This window comes from Abramis brama (genome assembly GCF_963993115.1).
Source record: "Abramis brama genome assembly, chromosome: 16".
NCBI classification, from domain to species: domain Eukaryota; kingdom Metazoa; phylum Chordata; class Actinopteri; order Cypriniformes; family Leuciscidae; genus Abramis; species Abramis brama.
This window is the reverse complement of record NC_139978.1, coordinates 14,570,844-14,597,019: the sequence shown is the minus strand read 5'-3', so window position 1 is coordinate 14,597,019 and position 26,176 is coordinate 14,570,844. Positions and strand designations below refer to the sequence as shown.

General features: G+C 37.4%; 1 protein-coding gene across 2 annotated transcripts in view; it reads left to right on the top strand.

Moving 5' to 3' along the window:
* Window positions 1-26,176, top strand: part of glt1d1 (glycosyltransferase 1 domain containing 1) — a 42,510-nt gene that overhangs the window by 612 nt on the left and 15,722 nt on the right. Inside the window, exons 2-8 of one of the 2 annotated variants that reach the window (XM_084087149.1) lie at window positions 35-186; window positions 957-1,062; window positions 8,729-8,780; window positions 11,458-11,494; window positions 11,622-11,678; window positions 24,575-24,673; window positions 24,806-24,855. In XM_084087149.1, coding sequence (XP_083943275.1) covers window positions 35-186; window positions 957-1,062; window positions 8,729-8,780; window positions 11,458-11,494; window positions 11,622-11,678; window positions 24,575-24,673; window positions 24,806-24,855 — 553 coding nt within the window. Of the gene's footprint in view, window positions 1-34; window positions 190-956; window positions 1,063-8,728; window positions 8,781-11,457; window positions 11,495-11,621; window positions 11,679-24,574; window positions 24,674-24,805; window positions 24,856-26,176 lie in introns of both variants that reach the window. The other variant, XM_084087148.1, reaches the window with a different exon arrangement.

Below are 26,176 nucleotides of genomic sequence, written 5' to 3'. Positions count from 1 at the left end.
TGTGTGTGTGTGTGTGTGTGTGTTTGGGTTGTAGGAATCACATCGTGGCTGCAGGACACACTTGTGTACTGTGTGATACAAGAGAGTTTAATTCTGCCTCTGATGTATCATCCTTGATGATGCAAGAGCCGCGGATCGAGGCTGCGCTGGCCATTCATCTTTTCAAAGGAGGCAGGCTTCTTTTAGGTGGCAAGTCCCTCGGCCTTTTAAAATATACACACTCACATGTTGGTTTCACTATATTAGTGAGAACAGCTCATATGCAATTGATTGTATGTGGAGTTTGTGTACCACATAGTCTAAGCTGCCCACACACATACAGTACTGTACACACATCTGTCTCGTCTCATTAGTGTTATCCACATCTTTCACACAATTTATGACTTTACTAGTGATAAAAACATTGGAAATGCCCACTTGCACATAAAACATTACGTTTTAGAGTAGGATTTTGTTTAGGGAAACATTTTTTATGGGATTAACTAATATTTGATATTTCATTGCTCATACCAATTTCTGCCACTATATATAAATTAATATCAGGCATTAGTTTTCAGCTACAAGTGTAACATGGTATTACCATCTGATACCATCACCACAGTCACAGTGTGTTTTATGGGCAGTATGATGGCACTCATAGTATCTGCTTACATGATCAATTTATGGCATTCATTTTAAAAAACTGTAAAATGTTGACTGACATTATTGTGCATCCTTACTCACAGAATGCCTTGTTCAGATTGAAGGCTACTTCTCCCTCACCTGCCAGTTTATTTAGTCATTGCCCAAAGTGTCCACTCTGTGGATGATGACTTTCCCCTCTGGCAAGATAAACACACTGTTTCATGCCTCAAGGACTTTCCTCGCTCTAAGGATTTAAAAGTTGAACTTCAGAGGAGGTGAATAAGTAAAATAAGGGATTTACGTCTTTGTTGTGAATTTCCATTTCTCTGCAGATGCTGGAGTGCCGTTTGGAGTGGTCTTCGGAGGGACGGATGTCAACGAGGACGTAAAGGATGAGCACAAGCGAGCTGTGATGGAGGAAGTTTTGCATAAGGCCAGGTCAAATTTACTCAGTCTCTAATGAAAGCTGCTGCTTCCCTGCTCTAGTCAGCTATAGTTAATGGAATTGTTTGGGCAAATTTTTTTATTCTGTCATCATTTATGACCCATTCTAAACCTGTACGACTCTGTGGAACTCAAAGAAGAGATTTTAAAGAATGTACTGGCTGTTATTTTCCATGGAATAAAAAAAAAAAAAACTATATCTGTTTGTTTCTCACATAAAAATTCAGATGGCTTCAGGAGATTATAATGCACAAGTCATATGGTCCAATTACAGTATGATACTTTAACAGTGGTGTGTAAAGGCCTTACTTAATGAACCGTTATGTTTTTATTACCTTAGAATGAGCCATTTCTATCTACATACACTGCGGGTCCCTTACATTGAAATGTGCCATTTTTCGCCGATATGTTTCTATGGTGGCCCTAAACGGACAAACGTGTTTCGTCACTATGTTGTTCTTCATGCAAAGAAGCTAGCTAAAGTCAGCGAATAAAACACTGACACAATAGCCGCTTTCCGACCAAGTAGTTATAGGAACTTAGTTCTAGGAACTGTCCACTTCTAAACAGTTCTAAGAACTACTCTCCCCCAAACTCGGTTTTGCTGTTTGCGTTCGCACTGGCCAAGTGGCCATAGGAACTGGTAGGAGGGGTAAGGGAGTGACGCAAGCACGGTGACTTTTATTTTGACGGCGCGACGGACCTTTATTTTGGCGGCGCTGAGAACGCCAGAGCAAACAATGCTGGCATTCTCTGTGTTTATTAGTTAGCAATCTGTCTAACAGTACTGTTTAATATCTTATTAGATAGAACTGTTATAGAAAGTAGACAGTATATGAAAAAAGGTTATTAGCCTATGCCGTGTGGTTGATGTCCAGTGTTGCTAGCTGGGCAGATAAACATAATCATGTTTGGCTTGGTCCCCTCAAAGTTGCGTTGGATTTTCTCTTCAGCATAAAGGTTTAGAGACCCATATATCACTGTTTTCCATGTTTGTATAGTTTATGGAGTAAATATATAGGCTATAATCTGTGTGTTTACATTCTAGCTGTTTTAAAAATGGCGGGTGCTGATGTTCCGCGTGCGTTCGGTCAATCAGCGTACACTAACGTCACGGATAGTTCCTATAGTGCTGGTTTAGACCCTACTCTGAAGTAGGACCCAAATTAGTTCCTACAAATGGAGTTCCTAGAACTAAAATCGTTCCTAGTTCCTGCGGTGCGAACACGCCAATATCCGGGTACTTTAGCCAATAGTTCTAGGAACTGTGAAAAGGTTCCTCCGGTCGGAAAGCGGCTAATGATGAACAAGTAACAATAATAATCGCAATAACATATTGTTTTACAGAATAATAAAGTAAACATAATTTCTTAATTTATCTTTGTAAAGAAACCTCATTGCTTAACTGGCTACTCCCTGCTGTCTCAGATGACGACATTTCCTGTCAGCCACCGTAACTTTTGATGGTTGCAATTTGTAACCTCACTACTAGATGCCACTAAAAATCACACACTGCACCTTTAAGAAAATGTACCGGCCAATATGTTTTACCGGCCAAGAAGGCAGTAATGGCACCGAAATTGTATATACTAGTGAAAATTCACAATTCTCTTTTCCGATACCACAGATAAAACTACTAACCTTAACTAATATGTTAAACATTATTAAATACATGTAAACAGGTAGTAATAAAATAAGAACTAATAATCAAATTACAAGCAAAAAATACACTATAACAATGATTCAAATTAAATAAGCAGGCAGTGCTTTTCAGGTCGGTCTGTCAGTAGTTTTCTGGTATAGAAATGTAATAAATGTAAAGTATAATGAGGACTCCTCCATTAGCTGTTTTTTTTTTTTTTTTTTTTTAAGAATAAATCAAGGCTCTTCAAGAGGGGGGTTGCAAATTAGTATTTAGTCTCAAACAATTATTTTTGTCAAAAAGTACACTGCTGTTCAAAAGTTTGGGGTCTGTACATAGGCGTAATTTGCGGGTGGGACGGGTGGGACATGTCCCCACCACTTTTTGCTAAGGTCGCTATTGTCCCCACCACTTTTGAAACATCTCGCGGCACGAATGTACCAATTCAATTAAACAAAACATCTCCAGTTAACTACCAGAGCATTAATTTCATTCGTTTGTCAAATAAGAGGCGATCTAGCGCTGAAATGTGTTGTTTTTGAAATCAAGTGATCAAAGTGCTTGTTGCCGCTGCGATCAGTGGCGCGGATACTGTGTTTGTTTGTGGCTCGCGCACAGTCTTCACTTGGACGCACGCTTCAATCCGTTGTGGAGAGACTCTCTATTAGACATGTGCCGGTATTCGGTAATGCGGTAAATCGCGGTAATCAATATGCACGATATTGTTATCGCGGGCACTACAAAATACCGTGAAAAATAATAGATCAGAATATATTTATAGAACGCGCATTAGCTTATTTTCCATCAACCGCTTAAACAAACACTGCGTATATGCTGCGCGAAACACGTGCGCACTCTGATGTAAACAATCCCCACATGAAGCACTGTGTGCATGCGGCGCAGTGCGCACTAATGTAAACAATCCTCACATGGAGAAGAAGCATGGCGGAAGGAGGAACGCTGCCGACGATTTATCCCCCTTCTAAAAGCAGGGCTGTCAACTCTACGCATTCAGCGTGAGACTCACGCAATCGACACTTTTCACACACATCCATTTTCTCACGCAGAGAAAAATCACGGAGCAAAGAGGACACTGACACCGACAGACTAGACAGAGCAGGTTACTTTTGATATGAAAAAAATTCTCAGCTCTCACGTTCTGTCCATTTTATTACGAAATTCAGACAATAAATACCGTTTTGGCGCTTGTAAATGTGACATGACCGATCGCTGTAGCGCCTCAGTTCAAGTAAACCGATCCTCTGTTACTTTTTATTTAAAGATACAGTACAACTTACCGAAAGGTATTTATGCCTCATACATAATATCGATCAATCAGTGTTTTTCAACCACGGAAAGAGGTCAATAAAACTGCAGGTGAACAATTATGTCACAGAACGTTACATTTACCTCAGGAAAGCCATTTAATGACCAAACACATTAGTTGACTAGAAAAAATAGCTATAGAGAGGAGTATTTTGCTAAATATGTGCACTATATTACATTTGTATTATATTTTTACTTGTGTCATAATTTATTATAATGAAAACCAAATTGTATTTAATTTAATTTGTTAATTTTTAACCTTTAATAATTATAGCAATTAAAATATCGTGATAATACCGTATACCGTGATAAAAGCTCAATCAATTAATCGCAGCATGAAAATTTGATACCGGCACATGCCTACTCTCTATTCGTTCCGGTTAAATTACAAAACAAAATGCACACAAACGTGTCCATGCCTGATATACAACCACTGAAAAACATAATCGAGAAAAAAAAAAAAAAAAAAAGAAAAAAAAAAAAAATATATATATGAGTGCGGTTAGAACCGAGAACCTCTGACACGCTGGGCGAAAATTCTGCCCCTGGACCATTTAATTACACGCTTAAAATAGTCGGATCAACATATAATAGGCCTCATTAAACGACTAATTAAACCCAATCACTGTACTATTTAAATCGATTGCTGGACATCGTAATGTAATGTTATTGTACATACATCTGTTTTATGATTTAGCATTGAGTTACCCCCCCCTCCCCCCACCTGTCCCACCCACTTTTTAAAACAAAGTTACGCCACTGGGTCTGTAAGATTTTTAAAAATATTTTTGAAAGAAGTTTTTTATGCGCACCATAAAAACGATAATATTTAAATATTTTCCGTTTCAATATATTTACAAATGAAATGTATTTATGTGTTTTCAAAGCTGAATTTTCAGCATTATTACTCCAGTATTCAGTGTCACATGATCCTTCAGAAATCATTCTAAGATGCTGATTTGCTACTCAAGAAATATTTCTTCTTATTATCAATGTTGAAAACAGTTGTACTACTTAATGTTTTTTTTTTAAACCATAATAATAATAATAAAAAATCCTCCAGGATTCTTTGATAAATAGAAAGTACAAAAGAACAACATTTATTTTAAATGAATTTTTTGTAACATCATACAGATTATTGTCTTTAGTCACTTTTGATGAATTGATTGCATCCTTGCTGAAATGTTAATTTCTTAAAGGGATACTCCACTTTTTTTGGAAATAGGCTCATTTTACAACTCCCCCAGAGTTAAACAGTTGAGTCTTACCGTTTTCGAATCCATTCAGCCGATCTCCGGGTATGGCGGTACCACTTTTAGCATAGCTTAGCATAGATCATTGAATCGGACAGGACCATTAGCATCTCTCTCAAAAAAATGACCAAAGAGTTTCGATATTTTTCCTATTTAAAACTTGACTCTTCTGTAGTTACAACGTGTACTGAGATGGACGGAAAATGTAAAGTTGCGATTTTCTAGGCTGATATGGCTAGGAACTATACTCTCATTCCTGCGTAATAATCAAGATCAATCAACTTTGCTGCCGTACCATGAGTGCAGCAGGCGTAATGATATGACGCACCGCCTGAAAATAGTCCCCAGCTCGGTAACTTCCAGTGTGCCTGGGACTAAGTTTGTCTAACCTATTAGACCTATTTTCAGGCGATGCGTCACATCATTACGCCTGCTGTACTCATGGTACGGCAGCAAAGTTTCTTGATTATTACGCAGGAATGAGAGTATAGTTCCTAGCAGGGGCGATTCTAGGATTTTCATTTTAGGGGTGCTCAGCCCCCAATGAGGGTATGATTTAAATAAAAAAAAGTTAGTTTATAGTCTAATGCTCATTATGAACTAGTTTAATTCATTCATCCAGTAACATGCATATGGCACGGTTTTATAATCACTGAGGTACCGAATGTGAGGTATTTAGGGGAGAAAATTTTGATTTCTCTGATCTACATATGTGCATTTTAATAAGATGTTTTGAAGGCCAAAAAAATTGGATAACAATAGCTTTAAAACCATGTGCGGGCAGCTGTTTATTTTTCTCTCCTCATCAGCATCACACTCTTTTTCTCTTTTGTCTTTTCCCCTGCTAAAGCTGAGCTTTGACTGATACAGGCTTTTCATTTTTGTCTGTCAGTGAAGAAAGTAAACATAGGGTCAACTGATAGGTTGATTTATGAATCATTTTCTCAGACAAAGCTACCAGGAAAGCTAGGTAACTAAGTTTATTAAATTCATTCACAATATATACACATTCATTATTGATCTAGTCCTAATACATGGCCGTAGACAGGGCTTTATAATCAAAGAGGTCATAAATTTGAGGTTGTTATGGGGTTAAACATTTTTATTTCTCTGATATGTGCATTTCAAGACGTTTGAAGGCCAAAAAAGGATAAGAAATATATTTAAAACCTGCTCTCTCCTCATCTCCATCACTCTGTCTTTTTCTCTCAGTCTCCTGATCTTGCCCTGTCTCTTCCCCTCCTAAAGCTGAACTTTTTTAATTTACTGAAGGCTACAAATTGTATTATATTAATTCTCAACATACACATGCATTATTAATCTTGTGCCTATGAAAACGGCTTTGTTAATGTTTCTTGTCCCCTCATAATGACATAATTACACGTTATATAGGCCTATTTTCAGCTCAAATTGGCGAAATTAGACAAAAGTTTATTAGTTTTCTAATTATTTTTGTCATTCGTTTAAAAAACTGTCAAATATAAAATGTTTAGTTTAGCTACTTACATCTTCTTAACTCGCACTTGACCGTAAACTGAAGCGTCAGTCGTGCTGCTAAAATTCGCGCTCAGCAGCCTCTGTGAACACGAATTTGTGTAGCCTACACTTAATCACAAATGTTTAGGGGGGCTAGGCAGAAGTTTAAAAAGTTCCTAGTGACGCCTATGGGTCTCACTCTGCGTGTGTTTCGCGCTGGATGACGGTCGTGATGAGCGGTGCAGGTACAGAGGAGAAGTAGAAGAGAAGAGGATGACACCATTTGCTAAGCGGGGATGTTTTCATTTTCATCCTTAACACATACATTTTAAACCACAAACTACGGAGTATGTTTTGGACATTATTTAACCTTGTCAAAGACGAACAAAAATTTTAGAATAACAACATTTCTTACTCCAAGTTTTAGGGGTGCTGAGCTCCTTTTTAGGGGTGCTGAAGCACCCCTAAAAAGGGGCTAGCCTCGCCCATGGTTCCTAGCCATATCAGCCTAGAAAATCGCAACTTTACATTTTCCGTCAGTCTTAGTACACGATGTAACTACAAAAGAGTCAAGTTTTAAATAAGAAAAATATCGAAACTCTTTGGTCATTTTTTTGAGAGAGATGCTAATGGTCCTGTCCGATTCAATGATCTATGCTAAGCTATGCTAAAAGTTGTACCGCCAGACCCGGAGATCGGCTGAATGGATTCGAAAACGGTAAAACTCAACTGTTTAACTCTGGGGGAGTTGTAAAATGAGACTTTTTCCAAAAAAAGTGGAGTATCCTTTAAAAAAAAAAAAAACTACTGACATTAAACTTTTGAATGATAGTATAGTCTCTCTTCTTTTAATGCTCTCTCTTTTTATCCTCCATTGGGCCTATGGCCTAAAAGGTTGATAGGATCAGGTATCATTATGTGGCATTTCTACTCCTTTTTTGATCAATAATACATCTGTACCCAAAGCCTGCCAGCTATGGTTTCAATTCATTAGCCAGGTGTTAAAGATTCTTGTGGTCTTTTTGATTAGTACAGACAGATTCACACCCTTTTGACAGTCTTAAGGGAATAATTGTCACTAGGGAGAATAAGAGCCTTTCCACTTCAAACACATCTGTCAGAGAAGACCCCCTGCTGCCGCTGTTACTGCCTAACCTTCACATCTCCTGAAAGAGAGGGATGATGAAGAGGAGATGTAGGGAAACCCATGGGCTTTAGTTGCAGTCATTTGGAAAAATAACACAACACTATGTCTGCTTTTTCTTTATTCCACCCACAAGTATCAAAAGAGGACCTTATGTCTTATGTATGTGTGTATGTTTGCGTTTGTCTTGAGTTTGAATAAACAAGCTTTAGGATGAGGCTTGACAGTATGACAGAGGCACAGTCCAAACTTTGACTTTTTTTCTTTCTTAAAAAAATACAAATACAGGGAGCTTCAAAAGTCAAAGACCACGTTGAAAATCTGGGATATAAATTGTAATTTTAAATGGGAAATAAACAAAAAAGAGTTTTGAGAAATATGAATCAAAAATGTAATACATTGTCTTTTTAGGTCACTTTTTAAATGAAAAGTATTTTCTGAAATGCAGATCTTTATCTTTTCATAATTTTTTTTTATGCGAACAATATAATTTATGATAAAAATTTAGAAAAGTTAATAGTTATGATAAAAAAGTTTCAATTTAAAAATCTTCCTCTTCATCATCCTGACTTTAAGCGCTACTCAGGGATTGCATTGCTGTACTTTTATTTGCGTGGCTTGACTGATTTGATTTACAGATTTTTGGCGAGCACTGACAGCTTTGATGTGTGCGAAAGTGTGGAATTGCGACGAAATGAAAGCGGTTGAGTGCAGTCGCTGGGGTGTACCTCACTATCTCAACCCTGTGCAGACTTTTCATGTTTCTTTACACGTTAAACATGTCAACTCACTTGCTTCATCTCTCTCTCTCACATGCAGGTTTGCTGTGGCGTTCACTGATGCATTGAAAGAACAGGCTCAGGTGCTCCTGGTAAGAAATGTTGAGTTTACAGCTCCAGGTTCTGTTGTTAGCATGCCAAAACAAACTCTTTGCAAGTGTCAGGAACCCTTTCCTTTTATTTTATATGAACTGCAGCGTTGAGTGCAGTGAACAATGCTTAAGCACTTGCTTAAAGTTAATGTGAAATCATAATTGATAGTGTTTACTTTTTAATGCACAATATGGAATGTCCTGGGGCCAGATTTACTAAACAGGGTGAATTAGCGTGAGAGCACAATTCCAAAAAAATCTACTGACGACACACAAATTATAAAACACAGACGCAGCCGGATGACTTCCATAATGACCAACGCAATCTACCAAGAGCAGCGCAAATTAGCATCTGGTTTAAGACATGCTTTTTTGGGCGGTAAATAATGGCGCAAAAACAAGTAAATTGACTAGCGCAAACCTTAGTAAATCACCTTGCATGATTCATTTAAATACTCTCCTCCCATAAATTTGCATCTGGAAGCGAAACTCCTACACAGGGCTGGGCGATAAAACGGTATCGGTATTTATCGACGGAACACCATTGTCTGTAACGATATAAAAAATGTTCGATATAGTGCTCGATATTTTCATTAAAATGCCCGCGCATCGCCCATAGATCTTAGTTCACATATCGCATCTAAAAGCGCGTGGAAAGCGCGGCTTTCCTGTTCGTTGAGTGGTGTTCTTCACACCAGGATAACCCCCGAACTTGCTCGATCAGGCAATGCTTTCCTTCATGCAAGCTGCGCTGGAGCAAAGGCTGTCTCCCTCCACCCTTAAAGTGTATGTTGCCGCTATCTCCGCACATCACGATGCAGTTGAGGTAAGTCGCTGGGAAAGCACGACCTGATCGTCACTTTCCTGAGGGGGGCGAGGAGATTAAATCTGCCTCGCCTGCTCTCTATACTCTCTTGGGCTTGTCTCTGGTCCTTCGGCACTTCAGAGACCACCCTTTGAGCCCTTGCAATCAGCTGAGTTAAAAATTCTGTCTTGGAAGACTGTACTCCTGGTTACATTGGCCTTCATCAAGAGGGTAGGGGTAGCATGCATTTTCGGTCGATGAAGCGTGCCTAGAATTCGGCCCGGCTAACTCTCATGTGATCCTGATACCCCGGCCTGGATACATGCCCAAGGTTCCTACCACTCCTTTCCGGGATGAGGTGATGAACCTGCAAGCGCTGCCCTCAGATGAGGCAGACCAGCTCTTCGTCTGTTACGGAGGCCAGCAGAAGGGAAAGGCTGTCTCCAAGCAGAGAATGGCCCACTGGATAGTGGATGCCTTCACCTTGGCTTACGAAGCCCAAGGCGTGCCCTGCCCGCTTGGGTTGAAAGCCCCACTCCACTAGGAGTGTTGCTTCTTCCTGGGCGCTGGCACACGGCGCCTCGCTGACAGATATCTTTAGAGCTGCGGGCTGGGCAACACCTAACACGTTCGCTAGGTTTTATAGCCTACGTGTTGAGCCGGCTTCTTCCCATGTGCTGATAAGCCATGCATTAATAATAAATTATTATTGTGCAGCAAATCGGCATATTAGAATGTTTTCTGAAGGATCAAGTGGCACTGAAGACTGGAGTTATGATGCTGGAAATTCAGCTTTGACATTACAGGAATAAATTACATTTTAAAATGTATTAAATAGAAAAGAGTTATTTTAAATTGTAATAATATTTCACAATATTACTGGTTTTGCTGTATTTTTGATCAAATAAATGCAGGCTTGGTGAGCATAAGAGACTTCTTTCAAAAACTTGCTAGTGTTCATTTCTAATGGGCTTCTAGAGGAGGGGAAAAACAAGAGAGACAACTACTGCGCTAACTGATGCTATAAATACAGCGGGAGGATTTAACGGCTACAAATGCAATATCCTGCCTTGCATCCTATAATAGCACAGCATTAAAATCACTATTTCCATCATGTTTTATCCTCAAATGAAACCCCAGACACACATTTTGAAGTCAAGGCAAACAGGATGTCTCTGTCACACACACACACACACCACACACACCAGGGGTCTCCCTCTCCCAGGACTGATAACATCCAGCCAATTTCCCCTCCGTCTGTGAGAAATTATCCACTTTATCTCAACCAGCCATTTACATATTATTCTTTTATTACCTTCCTGCTGTTATATCATTTTCCCCCCCCTCTACTGGTATTGATTTAGGCAAATCAGGGATTCGCCCCACTGCACAGAGATTTTTCCAGCAGATATTTTCTGCTATTACAATAGCCAAGGACATGATTTGGGCATGAACTTTGAATATGGATAACTCTATTATCATAAAACAATAAATTCTAATGGTTGACATTTAGTTTTATTTTCATCTGCAGGGCATCCAGGGTCACCAAACCTTGTAATATCAGGAAATCTTAAAATTGTGAAGAAAAAAAATGCAAAATTAGTAATATCTTACTAAAGTAAAATTAGTAAAAATTGTAGTAATTAGGAATATTTATAAATGTATTTTTTTTTTCTCGTTATGCTTATCTCTAAATCTTTATACTTTTACACTTTATATTTTATAGAGAATTATTTTATTATTATTTTATTATTATTATTCTTTTCAATAATTAAACCAGTGGAGAAGTCAGAAATAAACTTGTCAAAAGGTTACACTAATAGTAATGTCCAGTAGGGGGCTAACATTTCTTTCTTGACCATTTTTTTCCAGGGATGTGGGAACAAGAAGATCTGTGTGCAGCCTCAAGGTAGAATTTATTAGTACTGAATGTTTTCTGATGGCATTACATTAAAGTTGTGGGCCAAAATAATTTTTTGAATGCCTCTGAATATTTTTGAAATGTATATAATTTAAACGTCTACATATGTTTCCAGGGATCGAGACCAAAGTGGCATTCAATTTCTGCTGGAGCGACTTCTTACACAGCACAGGTGCAACACCTTCACAATTCTCCTCTCCACTTAATAGTCTACATCATTAATTATATGATAGACATATAGATAGAACAGCATTAGATGAATTTTCAGACCCTGTTTGATTAATACCTTGACATGTGCATTCATCATCATCCCTCTCAAACACTCTGTGATAATTTTGATAAGAAACAGACGTTGCCCCATTAAATATACATGTGGTGTTCAGGCCTCAACACTCTTAAACTCAAATAGGCTCAAGAGCACTCAACCTTGATTAGAGACAACCCGAGTGCCTGCCAGGAGCGAAGAGGTTGTGCGTGTCAGTGAGTCTATACATAACATGCATAATTATTTTGAGATGAGGCAACAGAGTAAAGGAAAGAAAGACAATTTTAGAAAGAACAAAGATGTATTTATACTTTTGATGCCACTTAAATCGTTTGTCTGTTTTGGTGATTTTTTTGTTCTTTTCTTGGAAATAAAAACAAAGTTGGAAATACCTGTACGGTGATATACTGTTTACAAATATCCCGACACTGTCCACACTGCTGAGAGCGGCGTTTAGATGAATATGTAAATATGTGCTGCATGCTTTCCTTTCAATAACAAACTTAATACAACAAAAATGACAGCGGGGAGAAAAAAGCAGTTAAGAAAGCGATGTGTTCATAGCGCATATGATTATAGCGATGTGGATATGCTTACATAAGCTCTGCAATTCACCGGTCTCATGACTAGAGATGAGGTAATTAAAATTACCCTATTATATAATATACTATATGCTAGTATAAAGGCTTTAATAGACAACCTAGGAAGTTGGGGAAGGTCTTGTTTTTTTTTTAATTTTCATTACAAGCTGTTCACACATTGGCAATAAAAAAGTGAGTTATACATGAAAATTCATACATACAGCTCCTTAAAGCTTTTAATCAATAATTTTTCTTTACTTGGAATTGTCTTATGATTGGAAGTGGAAACTTGTTTTTAGTCACAATCACTTTATTCACATTTCATTCGATGATAGAGAAATTTGTTGTTTTTATAGAAATTTACATATCTTAGGCCCTGTTTACACGAGAACGCTCGCGGGTGAAAATGTAAAAATATTTTATCAGATGTGCCTTCCGTTTAGACGGCGACAGCGTTTTGGGGGCTTAAAAACGCAAAAAAGTGAAACCACCCTCCAGAGTGGAAATCTTAAAAACGCTCCACCGTCGCGTTTCCGTCTAAATGGTAAAAACGCAAAAGTTTGCTAGACAGTGAAGGCACCGATCAGTGCTTCACATTGCCACCTAGCCGCCTGGAGTGCATACTACATTGAATTTCACACACTTTTGCGTCACCGTATGCACGCAGATTTCCCCCCATAACGCTCGTCTAAACGCAGAATAAAAAGTGATCACTTTTGCGTTTTCTCTTCAGATCGTTTCCGTGTAAACGTAGCCTTAAAGGGATAGGACACCCAAAAATAAAAATTCTGCAATTGACCGTTCGCAAAGACCCGCCCCCTTTAGTTACTGTTGCTATGTCCGACAAGCCATGCCTCTCTCACACCACACAATGTTCTCACGCAGTGAAAAATACATTGTGGAGCAAAGAGGGCGCTGACAGACAGGACAGTCTCAAGTCTCAACTTTTGGTAATCTTTTTTTTTAAAGAAATTTAAACAATAAACATTAATCTACTTGTCGGACAAAATGATGGATCCGGCGGATTATTATTGGTCAGATCGCCTGTCAATCAAACTCCCTGCGAGGGGTGAAGACTTGGATTAAACCTCTTGATTTAACAGTATATAACAAAATCAAACCAAATGGCGTTGTGTTTATTTAATTGACAGTAGAACTAAACAAACATGCTTTTCAAGCAAAATAAGAAAATTGTTGTCAAAAGTTAGTTCTGAGAAAAGATGCAGTGTTATTTGTTCGCATGCCACTTGATTTAACATTTTGTATGCAATGCAGTGACATTCAGATTTATACTGTAAGTGTCCAAATACTTTTTGGGCTGCTGTATATCGGCCCATCACTAATGAAAGACCCAATTCTATGAACATTCTGCTTTACTCTATAAAAAGCTCAATTCAAGGCCCAGAATATCGAATCCATTCCCATGAGCTCATGCGCTGGCGTGTTGGAGTAATCTGCTCCAGTGCGCCTGCTGCTCCGCATTGAAGATTGATCTCTACATAAGCCCATGCTTGTTTGTGGAGACCCCTGGGGCTGGTGCCACTGCTCTGAGATCAGTCGACACAAGCCTCAGCAGCTCCATCAAAGCAGGTGCTCTGACCTCCTACCACGTTGAGTGAATGACAGGATTGCGGAGATGTCATCTCTGGATCACACCTAGGTTGGAGGTCTATAGTTGTGAAGGAGTTTTTTAGGTGGAGAAGGTTTTCACATGACAGAAGATCTGGGTGGTCCTCTGGGATTGTGCAGTATAGACCCCCTCATAGCACTGGGTGATGATGAGAGTCACACCTGCAGGGGCTCATGGGAAATGAGGTCCTGATGCAGGGATGATTTAGTGCTCTCAGAGATGTGAGTGGCAAGAGTGAAGTTTTGTTTCTTTTATTCTTCTCTGAGGCTTCGTGCTGTCTGGAGATGTAAGTATTGCTGGAGAGGTTGACAGTACTGGGAAAACATAATTCAGAGGAACTTTTGACTGTCATTGAGCTCCTCATGAGTCTCTGTGTTTTCTGCAATAATAGGCAGCAAATCACAATTTTTTCTGTGACAATTAATTTGAAATAGTTTAAGTTCCCCTATTATGCTATTTTAAAGGTTCCTAATTTTTGTTTTGGATGTCTCCTACAGTAGATTTACATGCATCCAAGAAAAAATAAAAAGACTTTTAATTTTCTCATAATATATGTTGAACATCACCTCTTTTCTCACACTGTCTGAAACGGTTTGATAAAGGATTCAGTCTCTCTGAACCCCTCTTTTCTGAGAGCCTACTCTTCTCTGATTGGTCAGATTGCCCAGTCTGTTGTGATTGGTCGACCGTTTACAGTGTGGTACCAGATCTGAATTTCAGCTCAGTAGGCTTCCTTAGCACTTGTATATACAGTGAAACGAACTGCAACCAAGGCATCAGTTTTACCATAAGTTTGAACCCGCGTCCTCATCATTTGGAAGCGCGTGCGAAGTGGATTTGCATTCATTCACAGCACAGAAAACTTGTCATCTTGCCATGTCGACAACTCAAACCAAACTCTTACAGGCGTTAGCTAGAACTACAGTGTTTCAGGCGGCCAGTCAAAGTAGACGTTGTTTGTGAGCAGCCAGTGAAGCCCATAGCCACAAACGGCTATATTGCACACTACATGCGGTAATAACCTAAAAAGCATAATAGGCACACTTTGATGTTGTTAGAGGAAGCATTTTTTGAAAATGATAAGAAAATATTGTGTTATAACTTTTGACTAATAACATACTATATAAAAGACTAGTTCACATTATGGCTGCACGATCAATTGGAATAAAATTAAATCACAATGGTTAATTGTGATTATGAAAAAGGACTGTGATTTAATTAAATATGTCCGCTGCATGTTTCGGTGCGAAGCATGGCACTGTGTTCATTTTCAAATGGCTCATGAGCTGGTGTTTTCAATGTTTTGGAGCGGTTCTCAGTAAATCCTGGTCTACATGAACTCCATCTCTACATCTGATCTGAGTTTAAGTCAACGCAACATGTGCCTTTCTATACTTGTAATGAGATGAGCTTATAAACCTGTTGTTGTCAACAAAAGAGAGGCTTCCTTGCGGTTTTCCTTCACAATAAAAGTTTGGTGGTTTAACATTTGAAGAAGAAGAAAGACTATTAATGTAAATACATTTTAGCACTGTTATTTTAGAGATGTGCTGTAAAATTGAACAATTATTCGAGACTTATATGAGACTGACCAAATGTGATGTTGATCTGATCAAAACTCTAGGAGTAGTTTGTTAAAGTACTGGTAAATAAAAATTGCAAAGGAAATTAAAAATGGCTGACTTTCTGTTGAGTTTGGGGTTTGACTGTAAGAGACTTTTTTTTGTTTTTTTTTTGTAATTGGGATGGTAAATGTGCCTTTTAAATTTCATAGACGTACATGAAACAGCGCGAGGGGCACTTTGTGAAATTTTGTAGGTGGTACTAGCGTGCCATTTTGCCACACTTAATTCTGATATTCATATCAGATGTAAATTGTCGCCAGTTCTGACACGTGTGCAAAGTTTCATGAGTTTTCCAGTATGTTTAGGCCCTTAAATATGTGATTCATTTCAGAGAAGAAGAAGAAATAAAGAAATTCCAATAGGGACCTAAACATTACTATTTTATAATCATGTAGATACAGTATATAATCATGTAAATATGTAATAAAAATGTTGTCCAAATTGTGCAGCCCTGCAAACAAGCACATCAAACCTTATTCCGGCCACTTTAAAAAAAAAAAAAAAAAAAGAATAATCGTTTGCATATTTGTCTTAATTATTTTTCCATATACTGCATGTAAAAACAAAATTAACTTTGTTTAGTTGGTTTAAAAAAAATTAAGACTGTTTTTCTTTTTAAGTGGATTGTTCTTGGCCAGAACAAGCTGCAAGGTGAACTAGACTTTAACCATTAGGTTAGACGCATGCCATTAGTCAAAAGTTGCTACATACTGCTTTAAAATATGCTTCTGTTTCCATTCTCAAATCAGTTTAGAATCGCTCATGTCTTCAACTAGAGATTGTGCGTCTCACAAGTGTCTTATTTCTAAACTGGGTTGAGCACAACTGCACACTTGTGATTTTGAAATGCCGCTAGCACCGCTTTTAACTCTAGGTTATGAAGCCGTTCTCCAACAATGCTTTTGGGAGATGAACTGTAAATTGTGATGCAGAAGTGTTACGGCAGATTGTTTAGCAATAGACAACCAATTGTAAACTGCATAGATGCTCACCTCATTAAATATGCATGTGCTTTAGACATTCATGTTGTGCTTTGTCTCCATATCTGAGGGAAACTTGGTGACATTTCCACAGATTTACAATCAGGGCTGGGCTGGGGCTAAAATTCGGCCCTGGACAAATCCAGCCCAACACAAAAAAATGAAAAAAAAAAAATAAATTCTCAAATGGTCTTCTTTTATGTTCCACAGAAAGAAAGTCATACCGGTTAGGATGAGTAAATGATGATATTTTAGGGTGAACTATCCTTTAACAACAACATTGGTAAAGAGATGATACCTAATTTATGGAAGACTGATATTTTTATTTCATCAAGCTCTAATTGAATTAACATTTTACTTCAATTAAAATGCATTAGAATGATTTAAAAAGTTGAACTATTTGTAAGATCATGGTAGTCACAGGTAAAACCATGCCCTGAATTATCATAGAAATGGTTTCTAAAATAGATTATAATAAACTATGGAATTTGTAATAAAAAACTCTAAAAGCAAACTCTATGAAAGTTATTTATATTCCACAATGTTTAATGTAAGTACTAACAGCAAATGTATTTTTAATAAATACATTTTTGCCAAAACACCATATTTCTACAGTGTTTGTAGGTAATAAGGGTGCTGGATTGACAATTTCCTCGTCATGCGGTTTACATTGTCGTGACTGTTTTCAGTAAGATTCACCACACAACTGTGTAACACAAAATTCTGAGTCAAATCTGAATTGATCAAGCAACTTGCACTGTTTATAACTTGACAGAGTGGCAGACGTTCGATCTGCTTTCGCTCGCAGCTGGCACACATTTGCTTCGCCGATCAGTCCACTACTCAACCGGCCCACCGGGAAAGTCCCAGTTCTCCCTATGGCCAGTACATGCCTGTTTACAATCATTGTTATTAACCTCATACTTTAGTTTGTTAACCCAGCGTTCACAAATGCTTAAAATGTGTTGTACCATTTTAAAGGCTGATCATTTTTAACACTGGCTTTTTTAGAGGGAGACATACACCCATGTGTTTCTTTGTGGTATAAATCCCCCACTAAAAACATTTCACACCAACATTCATGTTAAAGTCGCTCCTTATGATCAAAGGCAGGCTAGAAAAAAAAGGGTAAACCCAGGAAAGAAAGGTAAGGGGACGAGGAAGACAGGTACTGGGTAAAACATGTTGAGCACAACTATTGGTGTGTCCAAATCAGTTTCTGTAGAACGTGAAGAAGAATTTTCTCCTCCCTTTGGAGAGATGTGCTGCTTTTGCCTTTATTTGCCTTTAGTTTTTCCCCCCGCCTTCAGTGACAGGCCTGTTTGTTTATATCCTCCTCTCTTTCTTTCATGTGAACGCTTAGATCTAAAGCTGTAGAAAAGACACTTGTCTACTACTGCACTCACACAAATGGGAAAGCCCACTAGGTTGTCTTTATTTTTTAAACCTTTGAGGTGTAATTCATCCTACAGTAATTATATTTCCCTCTCAAGTTGTCAGAGCAGATCTTAACTGATCCTACGGAGAGACGGCAGAAAATTGGCAAGCTTGTCTACGATTCAGCCACTGCTTGAAGGCAGACGAATGATAAAAGAATAGATAGACAGACCTTCCATACAGCAGTCCATCCATCCATCACGAGTCAAAAGAAATTGGACAGGAGTGATATGGATGGCGGTGGTGGAAGTGGAGGACATACTCCCCCCACTTTCTTGTTTAAGGATGGCTGTAATCCGTCGTAAACCACTCTCGTGCACAAATCCTCTAACACTAGATTAGAGTGCACGATCAAAGGCATTTGTGGACTTACTTCAAAGTTAAAGTTACTGTGGGAATGAGTTTGCAAATTCACAACACGCAAGGTGCCTGGAAATGTTTTAGACATCAGACATGTTTCTGTGTAAAATTATAGCTGTCATGCAGTGTCAAAAATTGTATATAGGTAGTTAACAGTAAATACATAGAAATTGATATAATGAATATATTCAATGTTTTTATGACCACATATTAAGGGACAAATTAAATATTTTTACTTTGTTAAAATCCATGTATTATACCATATATGGCTATTTAAAGTAAACTAGAAGAGATAAAAGAGTTAAAATAACATTTTAGGTAAAACAAAAATAATCTATCTATTATTTTATTATTATTTATATATATTTTTAAAGATCCATATATATATATGTGTGTATATGTATATATGTATATATGTATATGTAGCCTATATATGTATATATGTGTATGTGTATATATGTATGTATGTGTATATATATATATATATATATATATATATATATATATATATATATATATATATATATATATATATATATATATATATATATATATATACATACACACACACACACACACACACACACACACACACACACACACACACACACACATCCATATATAATATCCATATCATATATGTAATAACACAAGCTAGTGAGTCCGTAGCCATTTTCAAGAAACTACTGAAGATCATATTTCATCAAAGATTACGACATCTTTTTCGGCAACACCTGATCCATTAATATGAACACTTTCTTTTCTCTTCTATTCTATATCTATTTAAAAAACAAAATCACGCTGCATTAGACTAAACTGGGAAGGGTCACAGCACTTGCATATTGTTGTCCTATTGTTAGTTTGAATGCTTCTATTGCTCTCCTCATTTGTAAGTCACTTTGGATAAAAGTGTCTGTGCTAAATGATTAAATTTAAATGTAAATGTAAGTCAGAGGAAATAATAAGCCTGACAGCTTTATATTTAGTTCTTAATCAGTGTATCATTACTAGTTCATTTGAATTTGCCATCTACACCAATGCAAGTCCCATAAATATTTCATATTCTTGTGTGTTCAGAGTTTCTACAATGTAGTAAAACCTATTTTCCCTGCAGCCACATGGTGGAGTGAAGTATTTGCAGTCTCTGGCAGCGAAGGCTAATCTCTGCTGAACTACTTTTAGCGTAATTATTGCCATTACTTTCTTTAGGTAAACATTTAGACTGCACCCCAGTGCAGCTGAGCCTTTGAAATCAGACATCACATTTATCTTCAGCTGTATCTGTTTGATCATCTGTTCACATTCAAATACTGTTGCAGTGACAGTACCCTGTTTCAGGTTGACATGCATACACTTTTAGATTCATAATAAAGCATGTCGGTGCCCCTTGCAGATAAATGAATGCACTTCAAAGAAGAAAACATTAATCTTTTTTTTTTTTTGATTGATTTAAATCCGTTAGTTTAGTTTTGGATTTAAATATTTGAAAATGCTTTGCCCATGACGCATATTAACTGACCTAATCTTTAGTATAGGTCCTCTGTTCATGATATACCCTTCAACAGGACGTGATATCAAGTGCACTTTCATGTTGGAAAACTAAGACTACTTTAAGTGTGTCTTTGTCTCGAGTAACTGCTCCAAGAGTGATATTAAACCCACAGCTAAAGGCTAAAATATATTCAGGCATTGTGAAGTTTTTTTTCTCGCTGTCTTCTTGTGCAGGTCTTTATGAATAAGAGATGTTTAATGGAACAGATCTACAGTGCTACAAAGTGCCGCATTGCAGACAACCACTTTCCCGAAAATTTTTGTTCTAAATAAAACTCATTGCCTCCTATTCAAACTTAAATAAATGTAGCAACTTTTATACCATGTAATCAGTTATAAGCTGTGTTGAGAAAGAAGTAACGTGAGTTACGTTTCAGTTGCATAACATCGTGTAATGGAAACGTTGTAATTTCGCAATAGTTTTTTATCGACATTTAGAAAATATCGCAAAAGTTTTGCGCAAATCTGTAACGGAAACATGGCTAGTGAATTTTTTTTCATATGAATTTCATTGAACATTTTTTAAATCTACTTCCTTGCATTTAAATTCGAATTGCAGTTCTGCCTCCTGTTTTCAAATTAAATTAAAATGTTCTAATTAGATTTAGATCTAATTAGATCTGGCCCTAAATAAACATCTACTATAATATAATAGTGAAATATTAAAAAATGTATTTGGTGCTTGACAAAAATGTATTAAATTCACCAAAGTATTTGTAATTGTATGCATACTAACATGAAGAGGATTAAATGTCTGAAAGCTGAACTTTTCAAAATAAAAAATTAGATGAGAAATTAGATAAACAATAGGTGTGAATGTTGATTACCCTTTTTAGAAACGCCTTTATATACAGTAGAGCTAATGTGAGTCTAGGTCCGGCAGCTTTTCCAGCTATGGGGTAAATGAGGTGAAACCATCAATGTCCAGGTAAAAATTCACATAAAGCCCTTGTCTGTGAGTTAAACCATTGTAAGCATGTACCCTTACATCAGTCATCTAATCCCAGAGCTTTACCTCACATCACCTTTTGTGACCTTCCCGTACTATGTCTAAGAGTGGAAGCTGTCCTCATACTAACCACTGACCAGCCTTAGCCTTGCCGAAACTAACATGATTCCAGGAACTGATTCCAGATCAGGAATATGGAGCAATTTCTGCTAAAAGCAACAATGCTCAACTTTAAGCAGCTTGTGTATGGGTTGTTTGTAGCCAAATGAGTAGTACAGTTCATTTGATTTATCACTCTTGTCCTCAGGCATATGGCATGGCGCTCTGGCTTTACCTGCCCAAAACAGGCAAAATAAAGCACTGTGAATATAAAGATATTGTTTCTGAAACATATGTAGTGCTATATAATTCATAGGTTTTTCAATTTTAATGCAAAGGAGCCTCAAATATGTTGATCCCATTTTGATGTTGTGGCTGAAATTTCAAAAGCAACAATACACAGTATTTTCATCTATAGAAACCCATTTATACTGTGTATGAACAATAGTATGTGTAATACTACTTTATCTCTAAAGGCCCTTTCACATGACTTGTGTCATCAATGCATTGAACTATAATGCATTGACACAATCTGACGTGAGTTTGGGGCAGGACTATCTGTTTGCTAAGGACAGATGGGGGAGTATTCGGGGGAACCTGTCGTTATTATTGAATTTTCGTTTGGTGACAGAAATTACAATTTGGTTTTGCTAAATGAAAGTTTTTCTGCATTGTTTGTATTTGTCCAGTAAAGACAGTTTAAGATAAGAAGTCTGACTATGTGCAAACGTCACACATATGCACTCATGCGTACACTAACGCTCATATTTTGGTGGATAATCTGGAATAGGTGGGATTTAAACGAGGGATGATCTGGGGCAAAGCACAGATTTGGACTGAACATTCCCACATATACCAACTAGTGACAAAAAAAGAGAGTACTGTGTCACATGTAGTATCATCATGAACATATATGTGCCTATTTTTTTTATTTTTTTCAAGGCTGTTAAAAAAATCATCTGTTGTAATCCATATGCCTTTGAATTCAAATGCGTTTTTTGTGTGAATGGTACTTTGGTGAGGATAATTGTCTTCAATGGTAGGAAAATTCCTTAAGACATTTACATACAAATCAGGGGAGTTATATATAATTGAAATAAGTTAATGTGTCAAAGTGACAGCCTTAGTTTCCTCCTCAGTGATTATCAAAAATCCAGTGGTTGTTCAGTGATCCAGATGTTCGGCTTTAAACCAAAGAATATACATAAAGATGGTTGTTAGTCTTTGTGTATGCTGTGATCTATACCATATATACATGACATACTTACTATTTATGTATGCCATGTTGATAAAGTACTCGTCAAGCACGCTACTTTGAGCATGCAATAAGTTTTGCGCTTATTGCATCTCTGACATCTCTATGACCTTGTTTGATGGATTAGCCTCATTACAGATGGAGATACAGCATGTATGCATTGATTTATGTCACATTACATTTCATTTCTCTGAAACACTTAAACTTCTGATTCAGGGCAGCAGTTTCTCTCCACATGTAGTTAGGCGTTTCTCAAAATATGAGCACTTTTAACACTGTGGTCTAGCTTTCAGTGACGGAAATGGCATTGTAGACATTTTTGGAATAAATTGGCAGACTCCTTTATTCAGCTAAGGCTAGTTTCATAGCGTGTCATTTAATGCATTCTAAACACGCACAACTAAATAATATTTTCTCACTTTTCAGCATAATTTGACCAAATATAACTTAATTGGAAATTGATTTTTGTTTAGAAATCACTAAACAAACCATTTCAATATTCATTGGGCCCTATTTTAACGATCTGAAACGCAAGTATCAAGCGCGAAACGCAAGTAACTTTGTGGGCGGGTCTTGGGCGCTGTTGCTATTATACCGGCGGGATAAATGACTCTTGCGCCTGACGCAAATCTAAAATGGGTTGGTCTGAAGTAGCTTCATTATTCATAGGTGTGGTTTGGGCATAACGTGAAATAAACCAATCAGAGCGACATCTCACATTCCCTTTAAGAGCAGGCGCGCTTGTTCTATGGCGGATTGCTATTATAACGGCGGATTTTCCAGGCACGCGACAGAAGCGGTTCACAGACGAGGAGACCGACGTTCTCGTCAGGGTCGTAAAAGACAGAGAAGTGACATTGGGGATGGGAGAAACGCACCCAAATTAGCTTCGGTTAAACAGGCATATAATAATTTTGGTAAATGTGTAAGCTAGATTTATGCCTATTTTTTCAATTCTTCATGGACACAACAATGATTTACCTCTTGTGTTAATATTTTTCCTTGTAATAATGTATGGTTTTCTAAAAATTAGAACTGCTGCATCTGTGTGTAGATGAGATAAGCAAAGTGTATGCATGTTGTGCACACGCTACATTGATTATGGTAAAGCATGTGCCCTTAAAATAGCATATGAATAACATGCGCAATGCGCCTCTGACTTTAGACTAGGTTTTTCCTGGTCAGTGGCGGAACTGTTTTATAAACCTGCAAAATAGCACCAGGGATTATGTGCGTCTGTGGAGGGAAAAGTCCGCTGTGTGCGGGTGCAAAATAGGAATGATTATGTGTCGGTGTACAAAGTCAATTGTGCTGGGTGCAAGATAGGGCCCATTGTGTTATTTTACTCTTTGTTTTAAACTATCATAAACTGATATTTTTTTATGATGGATTTTTAAAGGGGACATGGATTTTTTATTTGTATTTTAATATGTTCCTTGAGGACAACATACTTATAATGTTATTAAAGTTTTTTTCCACAAAAAAACAAAACCAATATATACGTGTGAAAAATATTTTTTCGACCTTGATTCGGGCTCCTTTAAGTGTTGTCAGTAAATGGCCACAGTTATGATTGGCTAACATCATTGCTTAGGAAACCGTATCAACGCCCATTCGCTATTGCACGTAAATAAGTTTTTTGAAAACATCCATATAAAACTGTCATTTACAGACAAAGACTTATGAAATCATTTACTTGTGGTTTGTGATGCAGCTGCTGTCAGATCCAATACAGTTGGCTGATTCATGTTTCAACAAGTTTATTTGCGAACTCACTATTACACTGTGCCTCATTTACGAAACAAAATGCTCCGAACAAACATATATTCCTCCGACTCCATTAAAATAAACCATCCTGGGATCCTTCTGAAGTCTGTATAGAGACGCAAACGGACTTCTTTTTTTCACTCTTCCATTTGTCCTCTTGTCAGCAGTCTCAAGTACTCTACTGTGTCCAGTATAGACAGTATCATTTATTATAATGGGTTTTATTTGCTTTTGATGCGACGCAACTCTCACATCTAGTGTAGGCAAATGTCAGCCATTAAGCGACTGAACGCCAGTGGGCGGGGCCTATGGTGCGATGATGTAAAACTATTTGTCGATGTCTTGCTCTGGAGACATATGCAAATATATTTGCCTGTGTGACGTCACAAATCCCTCAATATTGATTTCACTTCATAACCCCTTTAAAATTGAAAGTCATGTAAATCATGGGTAAAACTGTCAAATCTATACATAAAAGGCATTTGAAAAGTACCAAAGACTAAATCATGATACAATGTATAAAGATTCCAAGACTGTATTGATGTGACATTCTATGTCTTGTGTTTTAGGTGTGCTTACCAAGCAAGTGGAAAATCTACATGTTTTTCTGCTGGTATGTGGACTCAGACGAGTTAAGGATCCCCTGTATCTTTTAGAAGCTTTTGCAGGTATTGCTGCTCTATAAAATCAGTTTAAAATCATTCTTCATGGAACATAAACTGTATCATTGGAATTGTTTTTATTGTTAATAGACATTATTATGTGTGTTCAATCTAATTTGTTGATTTTCTTTCTTACAGAATGGCACAGTCAGAACCCTCTAGTTGTTCTCATCATCATTGGCCCAGTGGTAAGAAAGAAAATATGATTTTAGTAAGACATGCCTCGAGTTCAGGGTGATAACTAGTGGTCCACAGGCCAGATTCAGTATATTTTTATGACCCTTTGATTTTCTTATATTCCTTGCTCTTCAGACACACATATTTGATTAAAATAAAATCGGTTCTTTTGAACTTTTAAAACAGTTTCCACAAAAATATTAAGCAACACAACTATTTTCAACATATTAAGAAATATTAATATTAAGAAATGTTTGTTAAGCACCAAATGTGACCAGATGTGACCAAAACCAGTCTTATGGGTTTTTTTTTTTTAATTGAGATTTATACATCATCTGAAAGCTGAACACATAATATTTCCATTGATATTATGGTTTGTTAGGATAGGACAATATTTGGCCGAGATACAACTATTTGAAAATCTGGAATCTACGGAGCCCAGGAAGTCACCTGTGGGAGAAAAAACAACAATCCGTGGCGACGGTTTTGCAATCCGTCCGCTCAGTTTATAAACCGTACTCACGAATTCTCAAACTGTTCCCTCGGTTTAACAAATCGTGCCCACGGATTAATAAACCGTACCCCCGAGTTTCTAATCCGCGCTCTCAGATTTGTAAACCGTGCCTTCAGTTTTTGCAATCTGTACCCACAAATTCATAAACCGTGCCCACGCTTACGCAATCCGTTCCCATGGGTTTGTAATCTGTACTCACGGATTTGTGGCTCACTCTCATTTTAGAAGAACACGTTGTTAACGAATCTTATTGTATATTGTTTTATTGAATATTAAGTGGAATACATCAAATTGACATACGTCTGCATAATTTTGACCCATAAAATGTTTTGTTGGCTATTGCCACAAATATACCCGTGCGACTTAAGACTGGTTTTGTGATCCAGGGTCACAAATCAACATATTAGAATGAAATCTGAAAGATCATGTGACACTGAAGACTGGAGTAATGGCTGCTGAAAATTCAGCTTTACCATCACAGGAATAAATTACATTTTAAGTTGTTCATACTTACAAATTACCTTGCTGTCCAAGGGGAGTGCTCCAAGCTTGGAATTGGGCCCAAACCCAGAGTACTCCCCCCGTATCCCTGGCTGGGATAGGGACCAGCCAAAAGTATAGGAGTCGGGTGGTGGAGGGGTGCAGTAAAATTGTTGAGGAAAACTCATGCTGATTGGATAGATCATTTGAATGTGTTCCTCCCGAACTTTAATAAAACATAATTTATTGGTTTATTGCATTTTTTTTAATCAAATACATAGTCTTCTTTCAAAAAAATTACAAATATTACCGACCCAAAACTTTTGAACAGAAATGTA